Genomic DNA, 15,541 nt, shown 5'->3' with positions numbered 1-15,541 from the left:
CCCTTTGAACAAAAATCGTATCCCCTGATTTTTTTGACTCTTGCATCTTTGTAGTAATGTAATTGTATATTATGCCTGCTTTTTATATCGAGAATAAATAAATAATTAAGACACAAGCATTTCCATACTTTTCCTGTGAAATATTCCTGGGATGCTAAAATTTACCCCCAAAGTTTGCCTTCTCTAAAAGACGGGTATAGAAGGGTTATGCCCAAGTCGTGGCGTAGGTTACAGACTTGTGCATCGTTGGCCCCCCTCTTTGTGCAGGAGAAATACAAAGTGCAGAATTTCAACCAGGAGTCTGTCTCGGATATGATGGTGGTGGTTCGGGGGCAGGCACCACTACTGTCGTGTGGAGGGTGCGGGGAAGATGCAAGGCGCCTGTACTGTCAGACAGTGCTGACAGGTGGTTTTCTAGAAAGCACTTCTTTGGTAATCAGTGGACTCTTTCCCAGAATGGTTATCTGATGGAGGACAGGTTATTCACAGAGCGTGAGGGCCTTCATCTGTAACCGGGAGGTTGTAGGGTTAAAGAGGAAAATTGTGTGGAGTACCTGGAATAGCTCAAATGTTTGTTCCCTTCCTTCCCAAAGGGAAGAAACGGAGGACTTTTCATGTAAGATAGCATATTCTTAAAGGAATTGCTGTAACGATCAGTGAGTACTGGCGTCCCTTCGCTGCTGGGTGGTGGCACACTCCAGTGTTAGGTCCCACAGCACCTGTGGCTGCAGGGCTGCGTCCAAGTCCATGCTCCAAGCACTGACGTCGGCACAGGGGAGGCCGTGGAGGTCCTCAGAGGCGCCCCCCTCTGCCCACGGCCAGCATCTGGGCCCTCGGCCGCTCCCCATCTCCTTTCTGCGACGCCTCCGCAGCCCAGTGCCTCAGGCAGAGCGACACCAGGATAGACTGGACTTGACCTCCCAGTTCCCGCCCCTCCCTACAATCCAGCGGGAAGCAGTGAACAGAAGTCGCGCCTGCTGTCCAAAGCATCCCGGGTCTTGGTGCAGTGTCCGGGGTCACTGCTGGAGGCGGAGGGCGAGGCTGTGACAGACACCCGGCCACAGGGCTTCTTGTGGCTTCTGCCCAAGAGTGGCACTCATGAGCCTCGGGTGGCGGGAGCACAGCCCCAGGGCCTTTCTGGAAGCAAAGAGGCACAGGGGCGGAGCCTTCTGGGACCCGAGGGCTCGCACAGCCCCAGCTTGGAGAGCACTGGGCAGAGGTGGCAGCAGCTTCCTGAAGGGGCAGTCTCCTGCCCTGGCCGCAGGGGTCGGGGTGGCGACCGCAGCTGCAGCTTCTCCTTGGAAATGCTAAGAGAATCTGCTTCCTCATCCTTCGGTTGGGATAGGCGGGGCGGGCTGGAAGGGGACCTGACAGCGGACCAGGGAGGGGAGGCCCAGACCCTTAGAGTCTGGGAGGCAGGCTGGGCCTCGGGGGGCGTGGCCATCCAGACGCAGGCGGGGCGGGCGGGGCGGGGCGGGGCGGGGCGCCGACCAAGGATGGGCGGAACCGGACAAGGGCGGACCCCGACCGGGGCGGTGGCTGGTAGCAGGGGAAGGCGGAAAGACTGGAAGAGCCTGGCGGCCGAGTGTTGAGCTGCTGCCTGTCGTGCTGCGCCCGGGTCCGCGGGGCCCCACGCCCCACGAGACGCCGGCGCCATGGCCCTGGGGCTGCTCGAGCTCTGCAACTGGAGCACTCTGGCGGTGTGCACGGCGCTCAAGCTGCCGCAGATCTCCGCCCTGCTGGCGGCGCACAGTGCGCGGGGCCTCAGCCTCCCGAGTTTGCTGCTGGAGCTAGCCGGGTAAGGGCCCTGGCGGCCGGGGTGCTCTTCCTCCCTCTCCTCTGACTTGCGAGAGTCCGGAGAGCCGCAGGAGAAATTAAGTAGGGGCGGCGGGAGCGGGGCCGGGACCCTCTGACTGCGAGAAGGGCTCTTCCCGGGGCCACTCATGGCCCCTTGTGCTTTGCTGCCCACCAACGGGAGTGGTCAGGCATTGACCGCGCACGCCCACTTAGCAGAGGAGGAAACAAGACACCTTGCGCTCCCCGTGAGTGGCTAAACCGACCACCTGGCTCTGAGCCAGGCCGCTTGCCCCTGGAGACTCAGTCAGCCGTTGCATAACGAAATTTGGGTTAACAGTGGACCGCCTGTCCCACGGTGGTCCCATAAGGTTAAAATGGAGCTGAAATACTTATGTCGCCTAATGGCCTCTTAGCCAAGGTAATGCCATAGGGCTCTGCACTGCTCACCGGTGTGAGGTGATGCTGGTGCGAGCAAACCCACTGCACTGCCTTCCAGTCGTGTAAAAGCCCGGCACGTACGATCACAGCCGTGGGCCACACCAGCTCAGCCTGTCTGCGTCACAGTGCGCTCTCTAGTGTTCACAGGAGGACGGAATGGCCCAGGGATGCATTTCTCAGAGATCCCCTCTCCTCAAGAGGGTGTGACTATCCGTTCCCAAACCCACCCCCACCTTCACTCCCTGTCTCAGGCCTCGGTTTCCTCACCTGTACAATAGAGGGCTGGACTTCTCCAAGGACCCCGTAGCTTTTTAAAACTGCATGTTGTGGGGTGGGGTGGGGTGGGGCGGATTCGGAGAGTGGAGAGAGCTCTTTGGAGGCCGCTAGTGAAGAAGGGGCACTTGATTCTGTCTGTGAAAGGTGGGCAGGGACCAACAGAGGCTGCTCCTAGAGATGGTTCATCCGTCAAAATCCAGGGGGTGAGGGCCCTGGCTCGGTATTTAAAGATCTAAATGCAAATTCATGGTGGGAAAACCAGCTTGGGAAAACTTGAGTTAGTGGAAAAACCCAGCATATAAAAAACCCAGTGAGTGGTCACGCCCCTCGTCCTTGGCTGGGCGGGGCCCTTCCCGCTTCTCTCCTGCCAGCCCAGCCCCCAACCTAGTGTATTCCCCCGCGATCTAACAGGCATTGCAGGCTGGAAAGGAGGGAGGCGGAGGAGACCTGGTGGTGGGTGGGATGAGGGGCCCAGGCCCTGAGGGGACCTGCTCTGGGCTCTCACCCAGGAGGATGTGTGGCCCCTTGCAGGTTCGCAGGTGACCCTGCCACATGGGACCCCGGGCTGGATGGCTGGGCCTGAAGAGTAGAGAGGGGCCCTGGAGGACAGGGACACCGGTTCAAAGTGGCTCTCATGTTTGGTCAGGTGAGGGGGTCGGTGAGGAGACAGAGGGCATGTGCTGGAGGGCGGAAGGCCGGGGAGAAGGGCCTCAGTCCCCAGGAGGGTCCCTGAGCAGGGGAAGATGAGGCTGGCCCTGGTGGCGGGTAGGGGAGACTGACATGCCTGCAGAGCCAGGAGCCTGTCCACACCTTGCCACTCCTTCCCCGAGATCCAAGGGGTGAGGGCTCGACCTTCACCCAGCCCGCACCTGTCTCACTTTACCTGACAGCATACCTTCACCAAACCCAGTCTTCTGGCAGTGGGATGTGGCTCCCCCGGACAGGTGGCTTGTCCTAGGGTCCTGCAGTGGGCAGCTTGCACTTGGAGGCTGGGGATCTGCAGAGTGACCCTAGTGAGAGGACTAGGCACAGAGGGGACCCCCAGAGCTGGCCCGGGTCGGGGATGCTTGGGGGTCAGGGAGGGGCCCGGGCAGACTGCTGGAGGAGCTGCCCAACAGGCAGCTGCTGTCATTTCTGCTCTTACTGGGGCAGCTTCGGGGCCGGGCAGCCGAGTGTGTCTCCTAACCCCGGTCAGCGGATTGCTCTCTGCAGGAACCGTTTGTAAATGACTCTCCTAAGGAGCTTGATCGAGACTGTGGATTACGCCCCAGCCCAGCAGTACTGGATGCTCCCCAAATCGTGGCGTTTGTTAAATGAACGTTCCATCCTTTTCTCAGTCTCCATCCTTGACCTCTCAGGTTTTGCCAACCAGCCTGTGCTCTTGGGTTCAGGCATGCTCTCCCTCTCCCCAGGTTCCTGGTGTTTCTCCGATACCAGTGTTACTATGAGTACCCGCTGCTGACCTACCTGGAGTACCCCATCCTCATCGCACAAGGTAACCAAGCCCTCCGTGCCCAGTGCAGCCCTGGGCCCCTCCTCCCTCTCACCGGAACCTTCTCCCTCCAGATGTCATCCTCCTGCTCTGCATATTCCACTTCAACGGCAGCATGTACCGGGTGGCGCCCTACCTCGCCCTGTATCCTTCTGGCCTCGGGGAGTCAGGGATGGGCCCCAGGGTGCTGCCCACTAACAGTATGTATTAGTCCGAAGGGCCCTTTACTGGAGACATGCCTTTTTGGTTAAACCCAAAAGAATCCACCCTGGCTGGTGTGGCTCAGTGGATTGAGTGCCAGTCTGTGAACCAAAGGGTTGCCGGTTCCATTCTCAGGGCACATGTCTGGGTTATAGGCCAGGTCCCCAGTAGGGAGCACACAGGAGGCAACCACACATTGATGTTTCTCTCCCTCTCTTTCTCCTTTCCTTCCCTTCCCTCTAAAAATAAATAAGTAAAATCTTTAAAAAGAAAACAGTATACATTATTCAGCAGGACCCTTTACCAGATACGTGTCTTTTGGGTTAAACTCAAAAGAATCCCAAATGCAAGACTCCATGTGAGTGAATATGTCTCCACAACCCAGAGATGCCCTGGTGCTGTCCCTGCTCAGTGGCCTCCCCTCTGAGACCTGGGTGTCAGTGGGGGCCGCCAGGCCACGTGGGGTGGAGGTCGGGATCTGGAATTCGAGTTTACCGGGGTGCCCTGGGTTTTCATCTGCTAAATCTAGCCACCCTACAAAAAAGACCTCTCTGGGGTCTTAGTAGCTGCTACTGGTGGTCAAGTTTCAGAAACTGTGTCAGGAATGAGTGGAATGAGGGGCAATGGCAAGGTATTAGACAAAAAAATACCACAAAAGTTAGTTCAAAAAATTAAATTAGAGACTTTTTAAAACCAAATTGCATCTACCCAGCTCCAGGCTGCCTTTCCGGTGTTGACCTGTTTGCTGGTAGTTAGTCTACTGACTCTTAACACAGAGTACTGTCTATTCCAGTCCCTTCGTTTAAATAATGCTCCTAATTATAATTGCAACTACCTGTTGGGTCCCTGCAAGGGAGCCCCAAGGCACTGAGTAGGAAGACTGGGCAAGGAGTGTTAAGTCCATTTTGCAGATAAGCAAACCAAGGTCTAGAGAGAAATGAACTCGCCCATGGTCCCAGCAGAGGTCGTGGGCAGCCCCTCACTGCCTGGCCACTTCCACTCCTGTGTCCGCTGCAGCTTCTGGCCGCTTCTGGCCGTGCTGTGTGCGCCTCAGCATCCCTGGGCCGGGTGGAAATCAGACCTCCCTCGTCCCGCGTGCCAGCTCCTCGGTCCTCACGGCAGCACTTTCACGCCGGAGTTAGAGAAAAGGGGGCAGTCAGTGAGTGCAGGGTTTCACGGGACACCCGTTTTGCAGGAGATGCCCACTTTATAAGGTCGGCCCCTGTCATCAGCGCTTAACTTGTGACGTGGCGTGGGTGACTTGCTCACAGTTGGGGACGAAGCCAGAAGTTAAAATCACCCGGGGTGTCCCCACCCCCAGGATCAGTGCACGATCCCGGAGTTCTCTGTACTTTCCTTCCCTGATCTGCTTCTGGTCCCTGGACTCCTAGCACACGTGCACTTGACACTGGTTTTGTCTTTTCCGACTCTGACAAGTTCCTGCAGAGCCGCCCCCCCCCATTGGACACTTGGCAACTCCACACTTCTAGGTGGAGCCCCTTGGGTGCAGGGTGCAGGGCGCAGGCTAGGGGAGCCGCCAGCTCAGCCGCTTCCTTAACGCTCGGGAAGGTTCGTGGCGTCGTGGTTCGTCCTCACCCTGCAGAAGTGGATCATAGACCTGGCCATGGTGAGTCCCGGCCGTGACATAGCAGGCTGTCACTCTGTCCCCTCCCCACCGCCCGCCCTACAAAGAACTCGACAGGCCCAATGTTCCCCTGCTCAGTTTGCAGCTCTGCCAAAGGACTGTGGGAAGTGCAGTGTTCTCGAACAGTAAAAGACGTTCTTGCTTCACTGTGTGGAAAGTTTTTTACTTCCGTTTTTGGGGTCTAGAGAACCAGACTGGGGAGGCAGTTCGCAGCAGTAGAATGAAGAACTGAGTATAAGATAAAGAGCTTCCTGTCTGGGTAATTACATATTGGCCACATGCTCATTATTTTTTTAAATTTTCCCCCCCTTCCCCCCATCTTCCATCCTCTTTGGAAGAGGGTACGTCCTCTCCCTTTTTTTCCTTCCTGGTTAAGGGCCAACATCCCCGTGCGGTGAGAACAGGATTCTGGTGGTGGGTCAGGAAGCGTTTTGCCACAGACCTGCCCTCCCAGGTGGCAGAAGTGAGCACGTCCTCCCAGCAGGAAGAAGCGGGAGAGAGCTGACTGGTGGCACCAGTCACTGCCCGCCACACCCAGCTCATGAGTTTCTCTCCGAACATCTCGTCTGGACCTGTTCTTGGAAGGTGGACTTAACTGTGTTGGGTTTCAGCCTAGCGACACAGGAAATAAGTAGGGACGCCGGGTTAACAATGAATAACTTTTTAGTATAATTATGTCCCAAATACAGAGTGGGACATACTTATGTTAAAAAATCATTTGTTGTTAACCTGAGATTCGAATTTAACTGGGTGCCTGTTATTTTTATTTGTTAAGTCTGGCCACCCCCCAAAAAGTCTTCAGGGTCTGGGGACCTGCCACTCCAGGCCATGTGGGTGTGGCTCTGGTGCTCTGGGCCCCTACAGACCGGGCAGGACTGGGTCCAGAGGTCAGAGGCCACAGGGTTTTTTTTGTTTCTTCTGTGCCCTGAATTCTCAGTGAATGAACTTGGCTCCCTAATAGTTCATAAAGTAGTTTCCTTTCCCCTCACTGAGTGCTGTTGCGGTCCCCGCTGGCCTCCTGGCGCCTGCACAAGATGCTGGCTTGAGGGCTGTGGAGCCGCACAGAGGACAAAGAGCCAGGAAGTCAGAGCTGACACAGTGACTTTAAGAGCCTGTCAGCTCAAAGCAGCATGGCCTCCCTCCCCAGGTCCCGAAGCACAGCACCTATACAGACACACAGGACTTTCTCTGATTGGCAGGTGGGAGTGGATGTGCCTGGTGGCCGGGCGTGGTTCCTTTCTCGCTCCCGTCTGCACACCCGCTCCAGGCCCCGGTTATTCGCCAGGGGTGGAGTTGGCAGGTTCTACACCAGTGTCTCACCACGGCATTCTTTTCCACCAAACTGGGTTTTGCCCTTGTACAAATTGGTCCTTAGTTGGCCTGAAATTTTTCCGTCTCTGGTGCTCTTTTTTTTTTTTAATGAAGGGATGCCTAACTTTCTCCTGTTTTATCTACAAACAGAATTTCTGCACTTTCATCAGTGCGGCCAGTAAGTTCGCTCAGCTGCAGTGCCTGTGGAAGAGCCGGGACTCCGGGGCGGTGAGCGCCCTGACCTGGGTCCTCGCTTCCTACACCTGTGCCAGTAAGAACTGAACTCCGCTGGGGTGCGGGGTGCCCTTCCCAGCCCCCAGCATCCGCCCAGCAGAGCAAGGTCCCTGGGGTGTAGGCGGGGGGCAGTCAGTCCAAGCTCTAGTCCTCTGCAGATTGCTGTTCAGACAGACCCCCTCAGGGAGCCCACAGGTACAGGGCTGATTTAACGCTGACTGCTCTCCATTTTTGGCCAGAGCCAGCATCCGGGCACTAAAACTAAGCGAAAGCACACCTTTCACCCCAAATTGAGCATCCTCTTGAGTCCTCCCTCTGTTCTTTGAAAAGCATCAAGAGCATGATTGCATGATTGGTGGTGTATTGAATGCACCACCTTGTTTTAAAATGTTGAGTCTTTATGACGCGGCACACCCCGACCTCGCTCCCCTGGGTGGCACCGGGTGGTCCTGCAGGAAGGGCAGCCGGCTGGGAAGCAGGGCTGGCTCGCGTGTATTTATGAAGTCTGGTGCTACTCGGTGTTCCCTACTACCAAAGCCTTTCAAGGACCGTTAGCATACATCCCTGTATGCTAAAATGGGAGGACATAGCTAAACACCAAAATGTCTGAGAAGGGAGTTGCAATTTATGGCTTAATATTTTCTCTTACAGCAAGAATAATAACGACCTTGATGACCACCAATGATCTCACAGGTAAGCCCAATGTTTTTCTGCCCGTTGTTCAGTGTGGTGCCGTTTTTTTGTTGTTGTTGTTTTTTTTTTCCTTTTTTTTGGCCTCCTTCACTTGTAAGAGCCTTAGGGCTTAACAGATAGTCACTTGGCGCCACCCAGAGGCCGGTCACGGTATAGTCCTGGTATCCGGCTGCGTGGTCCCTGCCAGAGAACTCGCACACCCTAGTCACCCGCTGTCTCCGTGGAAATGAAACCTTCTGGAATGCAAATGCATGGTTGTCACACCATGAACTACTGGAAACTAGTGTGAAATGTGCTTTGAAAGAACAGGATGGGGTGGGCACCCAGGAGCCAAGCGTGTGCGTTGTCCGAGCTGGAGAGTGGCCCAGAGCTCGGAGAACTGCCCCCCAGTGGCCGATGGACTGGCCTTTTAAAGCACAGGGATGACAGACTCATTTGACTCCGTGTCCTGGCCTTTTTTTTTTTTTTTAAGGGATACTGTGATGGAGGAGAACATACTTGGGTTACTCTGAAAAGATTAGTAATTCCTTAGGCTGAATTTTAACTCCCATAAAAAGATTCCGGGAGAGGATTAGAACAGATGGGGTCACCCAGTCTGTGACACAGGCCTGTCACACAGACCCCTTCGAGGTGAGCGAGCTCCTGGTCACTTGAGGGGCGTGGCTGCAGAGCAGCGGGAGCACCCCAATGCCTTCCTCGAGGTTGAAGCTTTGGCTCCAATGAGGTTCCTCAGCTCTGAGAGGGGGGTAAAGGTGCTGGGGTCAAAGGTCAACCTGGGTCAAGTGAAAGGACACAGGCCTTTGCCCCAGGACCCAAATTCTTGGTGTGGAAAGAAGAGTCAGACATACTGAAACCAGACTGACCCACAAACTGGAAACTAAGCTTTAAGATCGAGAATGTGCTCGTTGTGACTTGTTTTGTGTCTAAGGCGACCGTGGTTACTGCAGGTGATGGGTGGGTCAGGGGCCTGTTGGCGCAGTGGTACCTTACGTATCACACACCTTCTCCATCAGGGGAGCATTCCCCGAGTGCCCATCACTTCTCTGAAAAAGCCGCATTTTCAGGGTCGGCTCAGTGTGAACTACGCTTTGACATTTGCACCCATTTTCAGAATGATCTTAGCAGAATGCGCTCTACGGCGTGGCCTTTGCATGGGGTGTTCTGACCTGCCACTCACTGCCCTGAAGACGAGCAGAGCAGCTTTAAAAAGCCACAGCGTCAGCTGTAGCCAGATCCCTCCAGCTGAAACCTTGGCAAAGATAAATTATTATTCATGAAGTCAGGCTGGGTGGCCAATGGCAGTCATGATAGGAGCAAGATCATGTCTCCGGAAATATCAGGAACCATAGTTGGAACTAAAGTTGCTCAAGTTCATTGTTGGGGGGTGAGGGAGGAAGCCTATTTAGGTCCCTAGAGCAGAAGGACGGTTCTGTCGCGTGAAAACCTCATTTAATGTGCGCCTTTTCTCTTTGTGATGGCTTTCAGTCCTCACACGTTTCGTGGTCATGTTGGTGCTGAACCTGTGGGTGACGGCCACAGTGCTTCGCTACAGGAGGCCAGTCGCCAAGGCTGAGTGATGGGGACGAGATTCTCACGCCCAAAGTGAAGGTCGAATAACTGAACCAAAGGAAAGGACGCCTCGTTCGTTGCTAAGTCAAGTCTTTTATAAACTTGGTCGGTCATTTCAGAGCCTTCGAAGCCAAAGGTATTTAGACTTAAGCCGTTCAAACCCTTGTGTAAACCAGCTTTCCCACCCCGCCCGCCCCTTCAATAGGTTGTTAGGGCTCAGACACGATTGATGGAGATGGTCCAAGAACTCAGTCTGAGGTCGCTTTGACCCATAGACGTCACAGTCAAGTTCTCTCTGAAGGGCTAACTACATCCATTTTTCAGCTTTCAGAATCTTTTAAGAAATAAGCCTCCCCCCAGCACAGATGAGCCTGGAGTGGGATTTTGGTCCGTCAGAAGTGGAATTGTAATAAATGACTAGGGTTCGCCTTCCGGACTAAGGTCTGACTGTAACGCAGGGCTGAGAGGATGGCCTCATTGGGTCGAATCCAGTGTAACACCCCCTTCACTCGTGGCGAGTCGGTCAGGGCACGCGAGCACGCACCCGGCTTGAGCTGGCGTCCCAAAGCGGTCCTTCCTCTCCTCCTGTGCCTTCCAGCAGTTCCTCACCAGACGCCCTGTGGGGCGCCTCCTCCGTGGGGAAGCAAGTCACGTGCTGATGCAAGCTCAGTGCTGACGTTTTAAAAGGGCCACAGCCTCACAAGGAACCACTATCAGAACTCAGTATAAAATAGAGCTTATCTCAACCGGGTTTTGTATATTGAAAATATATGCAGTAAAGGCTATTCCCGGGTTCTGCCAAGTTCTTCTGGATTTTATTTTCACTATGGTAGCATGTTCAAAACATGACAAGATTATTATGCACTGTTTTTCTATAAAAGTTTATAAACCCTAACTTTTAAAAGCTCTCTTTCCCCTTACAATTGAAGGGCGTTATTCTAATGTGTGGATCTGCAGTTTGTAAGTGATATTTGTTAGATGTTTTGGGTAAAATAAACTTTCATATTTTGAACTCTTGAGTCTTAAAACTGTTTTTTTAAAGATTTTATTTATTTACTTTTAGAGGGAAAGGGAGGGAGAGAGGGAGAGAGAAACATCAATGTATGGTTGCTTCTCGTGGGTCCCCTGCTGGGAACTGGCCTGCAACCCAGGCATGTGCCCTGACTGGGAATGGAACCGCGGTTATTTGGTTCGCAGGCCCGAGCTCAATTAAAAACTGTTTTAATGTGATTAGTTTTTAGCTATGTAAAGTGCCATTTAAAAAATATAAGTCAGTTAATCCTAGACTCCTGCTGGGAACCTGCAGGGAAATGTGGTGTCTAAGAGTAAAGGGATCGTTCATTCTGTGGTTTTTAAAATCGTAGTTGTCACTTAAAAACGTATCTAAGTACATCTTGTCCCATATGCAGCCACACTCTGGCTGTTTGGATAAATCCAAACCATGTGATCTCACGGGTACTTAGATGACTTTTTAAACCGATAAGAACAGATACTGCACTTGATCTTGGCCAAAAGGCCGAGAAGCGATAGATGACTTTTTAAATTAGTCTCTGGAAGGGGCGCAGGGCAGAGCTCGGGAGCGCAGGGCGTGAGCCGTCCGCTCTCCCTGCTTGGTTCTCAGGTGTGTCCAGTTGTGAGTTCAGGGGTTACTGGCAAGAGGGGTGTGGATGGTCGACTGAGCGTCCCCCAGGGTTTCCGCAGAGTCAGCTGCTCCGCAGAGGCCGCTGGGCGGTGAAGGTCGTGTGGTCAGGTATTGCTCACAGGAAGCATAAACTGGGGAGGAGCTCTGGCAGGTGAGAAAGATTAAGTGATGGTGGTGGCGGCAGCAGGTACAGAAGCCTCTAGAGTTCGAGGTGCCTGCTGTGCGGCAGGTGTCCTGCTTGTAGTGAGTCGTCTCGCCCGTGAGTGGAAGCGGGAGGCTGGTCCTGTCTGACGTAGCCCTGGTTGGGAGTCCCTGGTCTGCCACGTGGGGTGGCTCCTGCTCCTCCCGGCCTGTCTTGGGCTCTGTGTGTCCTGGGGGTGGCCAGGGCCTGGGCCCCAGGACCAGCTGCCCTCCCTGTTTGTTCGGGGACCTCGGGGCCGCGGAGCCCTCCTCCTCTGCTATGGAACAAGCACTGACCCCTGCCTGGCTGGCCAAGGACAGGAGCTGCCTGGCCAGGTGGGCGGGCAGAGGCAGGGCCACAGGAAGCGGGTTGCTGCCTGGCCCTGAGCTGCTCCCTGCGCTGGCTGCTCCGTGGGAAGCCCGGGGCGTGGGACTCTGGTGTCAGGCCGCCTCTGCTGCCCTCGAGACATTGACCCTGACAGGCCGCACGGCCTTGGGCCAGCCCTTATCTTCCTAGGCTTCCATTGCCACCTTTTGAAATGGGGATGATCGTACCCTAAAGTTACAGAGAGGTGCACAGTAGGTGTTCGGCAGGCGGGACTCCCTCCCAGGCAGAAACTAGCCAGGCCTCGTTGGAATCCGTGGGCACCGGCTCTGCTCCCGAAGCTGGTGGGGTGGGGGCAGGGCCCTCCAGGTGGAGCCGGGCGTGGGCCCTGTGGGAAGGTGCTCAGGTTCCAGTGCCACCAGCCCCGCTGGGCATCCTGTCACATGCGACCCCATGGCCCCGCTGTGTCCTCGGGAGGGTGAGGGGTGTCAGGACCGGTGTGTGAGTCTCTGTGTGTTTCTGCAGTGCACACCCACTAGGATGCCTCTCCAGCCTGTGACGAGGGTTGCCATCTGGAGGGACTCTTTGGGACAGTGACGGGGCAATGGGGTGATGGGGTTGAGTCAGCCACAGGCCCCCTCCAACCCCCACACCCACCTGGCGCAGCCCCGAGTCCCGTCTTCTCCTCCTAGATGGGCTGCAGCTCGTCTTCCAGCTTCTTCTTCCGGACGCCCTCCACGAAGAGGAAGTCCAGGCCGATGAGGGTTTTCCCCAGGGGCGTGTCCACCCTGCTGCCCACAGTCCGGTTCGTGGAATGGGGGACAGTGTCGGAGAAGAGAGACACGTGCTCCGGCAGCGTCCCGGGCTCCTTCTTATTGCCCTGAGGAGAGGGGACAGTTCACGTCACACGGGGAAAGCACTAAGACCCCCTTCACCTGTGGTGGCAGTGCCACAGGTTCTGTGGTTGTTGTCGGTCTGTAAACAAGGAGACCGTTAATTAGCATTGTCCCGGCAAAGAGTCACAGGAAGGGACCCCCGGGGCACAGCCCCCTGAGCTGCAGGCGGACGAATCAGAGTGAAACGGTGGTTGCACACGAGGGCATACACAGGATCACCTTGAACCTCACCCAGAGCCCCGAAGAATTAAAGGAACACCCGTCTCTCCACTGAGAAGAGCACAGTTCTTGAGTGGCAGAGCGTGGCCAGACCGCTCGCCTGGGGGCGGGGCTCTGCGGGCCCTGGGGGCCGTGGGGGCTGGTTTTGGGTTTTGGTGAAGTTTTACTTGAAGTTTCACAGACATACCGGAAAGCATATTAAGTGGTAACTGCGCAGCCCCGCAGACTTGTGCAAAGTGAACACGCCTGTGCCCCCCCGCCCCTCCTCAGGATACAGCAGGGCGTGAGTTGGACTCCCGGGCAGCGCACACACCTGGGTTGTGGGTCTGGTCCTCAGGGCAAGTGTGAGGGGCAACAGATGGACAGGTCTCTCCAACACGACAGTTCTCTCCCTCTCCCTGCACCACACCCCCCCCCTCCCCCCGCTCTAAAATCAGTAAGCCTGTCCTCAGGGGAGGATTAAAAAAAAAGAACAGAGTGAACTGGTCAAGCCCGCTCAGGGTGGGGACAGGCCCCCAGGAGAGAAGGCACTCCAGTGGGGTTTTGGAGGATGAATAGGAGCCCATCAGGCTGACAAGGTGGAAGGGCATTTCAGGCAGGGAACAGCGTGCACAAAGGCGTGGCTAAGAGAGTGCGGGGGGCTCTGTGTGGGATGAGCGAGGGAGGCAGACCCATTGAAGGATTTGAAGCCAGGGAGAGACATGGTCAAGTTCGCATTCGGGAGAGTTACTCAGGGAGGAGAGACCGGGGGTGGTGCTCTTTGAGGCATCGGAATGAGCGAGGAATCGGCCTACCAAGCACCCCGCCCCGACTCATGCCCATGTGGGGCACACCCCAGGTCGCCACTCGCTGCCGACTGTCCCCACAGGAAAGATGAGCCCCATGTCCAGTGGGCTCATCTGAATAACATCAAGGAGCTCCAGGAAAGATGAATTTCTAAGCGGTCCGTGTAAGCATCTTCTTCCCCACCAGACTCTGAATTTCTCGGAACAAGCCTGTGTTTGTTCTGGCCCTGTGCGTCCCCGGCCCTGGCCCACGCTGGCCCCCCGCCCACGTTCAGTGAGTGAAGCGCGTTCCCGGCGCAACCACAGCGAACGGGGACGGACTGACGGAGGCGCAGTCTCACCATGGGGTCGTAGTCCCTCAGGAAACTCCAGTTCTGGGCCCTGGAACGGAAAGGCGTTGGCAGCGCTGGTCACTTACCCACCGTAGATCGTTTGATAGATCATTTTAATCGATTTTGCACCAGCCAAGCGATTCTGACGACCCGTAGTAACAAGAGTCTCCTCTGCCCCAGGCCTGACAGCCCTGCATCCCCACGGCCCGAGTCCCTGTCTTGTCTTTTCACTGTTTCTGCACTTGCTTCCGGCTGCCCCGACCCAGGAATGAGGCTCCGGGCAGCCTTGTGCCCCTGCAGCCGGGCTGGGCAGCTCCCCAGGAGTCGCTGGGTCCAGTGGCTGCACCAAGGGACGTCCTGCATTAGCGGACCCCCTGCCTGCTCTCCCTCCCGCTTTCTAGGCCCAAGTCGGGGAAGCTGGGGCCCTCCCCCACCTGCCCCCTCTCCCAGGTTTTCTGCTCCTCAGCCAGGCACGTTTCCGTCCACGCACTTGGCCTGGCTTCCCTCTCTCTTGGTCTCTTTCCCCAGAAGCTTCCTGGACCCTGAGTTGGGCTGGGGGTCAGGGGAGGGGGCATGCTGGGCAGGCACTCACCAGCGCTGCTGGCTCCGCTTCTCAGCCTCCAGGAGCTCCCTCCACAGCTGGTCCCGCTGCACCCCGTCCGCTGCCAGGGCCTCCTGCGCAGCCCGTGCCGCCAGGCCGCCCAGGGCTCTTCTGCCCACTACGGGGCCACGCCGGGCGGTGGGGAAGACTAGGGCTGGTGGCCTGGTGGAGGGCAGTTGGCACCCAGCTGATGTGGTTTTCTGGAGCCCAGAGATGGGGTGGCTCCCCATGGGTGCAAATGTGTGTGTGTGTGAGAGAGAGAGAGAGAGAGAGGGAGACAGAGAAAGGGAGGAAGAGACAGAGAGAGGTGCACCTCTGCCTGAGCTGGGACCTCTTCTGGGGCTTCCCCTCCTCCTGACACCAGGGGAGCCTGTGAAGAGTCACTGCCCCTCTGGACCCCGAGCTTAGGGGGCCACTGGGGACCAGCCCTCCAGGCTCAGAGGAGAGCCACTCTGCCCAGCTGTGTTTGAACTCCTGCCTGTGTTGACTGTTGCCCCGGGGAACCGGGCAGCTCCGCCTCTGTGTGTGTGTGTGTGTGTGTGTGTGTCTGTCTGCCTGGTACATCTGAGCCCCAGGGTGGGGTGGAGAGAGTTCCTGGGGCTGCGCCAGGCCCAGCTCAGCTGCCCCTCAGCTCTGCCCCTTGCCTCTCAGCTGGAGACCTGAATACAGCGTTGAGGAGAAAGAGGGGCCACAGGCCTGGCCCCTGGGGTGGGAGGGGAGGGCCTGGGCTCCCAGACAGGACTGGGTTTTGGACCCAGCTTCCTGGTCCTCGGTTGTTACTTCAGGATCTTGGGCATCCCCTGCTTTAGGGGGCCCATGAGGGGGCAATACTAATCTTGTGTGGCCCCCTCGCGGATGCACTTGAGATAGGTGGTGGCTGTGAGGGTGCCTCATGGTCACAGATC

The 15,541-nt window shown here is 56.3% G+C and overlaps 2 protein-coding genes and 1 non-coding gene across 4 annotated transcripts; 1 reads left to right on the top strand and 2 right to left on the bottom strand.

Annotated features, from left to right (window-relative positions):
* Positions 1 to 1,505: 1,505 nt before the first annotated feature.
* Positions 1,506 to 10,675, top strand: SLC66A3 (solute carrier family 66 member 3). Its single transcript, XM_037048720.1, has 7 exons — positions 1,506 to 1,798; positions 3,924 to 4,006; positions 4,078 to 4,147; positions 5,774 to 5,831; positions 7,311 to 7,431; positions 8,046 to 8,087; positions 9,573 to 10,675. The coding sequence occupies exons 1-7, from the start codon at positions 1,656 to 1,658 to the stop codon at positions 9,662 to 9,664; spliced, it is 609 nt and encodes a 202-aa protein (XP_036904615.1). The 5' UTR covers positions 1,506 to 1,655; the 3' UTR covers positions 9,665 to 10,675.
* Positions 10,676 to 10,984: 309 nt separating this feature from the next.
* Positions 10,985 to 11,184, bottom strand: LOC118989046 (U2 spliceosomal RNA). The gene has a single exon (XR_005066936.1). It is a non-coding gene; the product is annotated as a U2 spliceosomal RNA (small nuclear RNA).
* Positions 11,135 to 15,092, bottom strand: CIMIP5 (ciliary microtubule inner protein 5). Of its 2 annotated transcripts, none has more exons than XM_037048722.1 (4): positions 14,628 to 15,092; positions 14,045 to 14,084; positions 12,461 to 12,683; positions 11,135 to 11,596 (listed from the first exon to the last, which is right to left on the bottom strand). In XM_037048722.1, exons 1-3 carry the CDS (start codon positions 14,864 to 14,866, stop codon positions 12,492 to 12,494), a joined length of 471 nt encoding a protein of 156 aa, XP_036904617.1. In that variant the 5' UTR covers positions 14,867 to 15,092; the 3' UTR covers positions 11,135 to 11,596; positions 12,461 to 12,491. The 2 variants fall into 2 exon arrangements, with proteins under 2 accessions (XP_036904617.1, XP_036904616.1); XM_037048721.1 differs by having other exon boundaries at positions 11,135 to 11,442; positions 14,628 to 15,091.
* Between the last annotated feature and the right edge of the window lie 449 nt (positions 15,093 to 15,541).

This window comes from Sturnira hondurensis, unplaced genomic scaffold, assembly GCF_014824575.4.
Source record: "Sturnira hondurensis isolate 20B ecotype Veracruz unplaced genomic scaffold, ASM1482457v3 Scaffold0006413, whole genome shotgun sequence".
In the NCBI taxonomy this organism is placed as follows: Eukaryota; Metazoa; Chordata; class Mammalia; order Chiroptera; family Phyllostomidae; genus Sturnira; species Sturnira hondurensis.
This window is presented reverse-complemented; position numbering and strand designations above follow the sequence as displayed.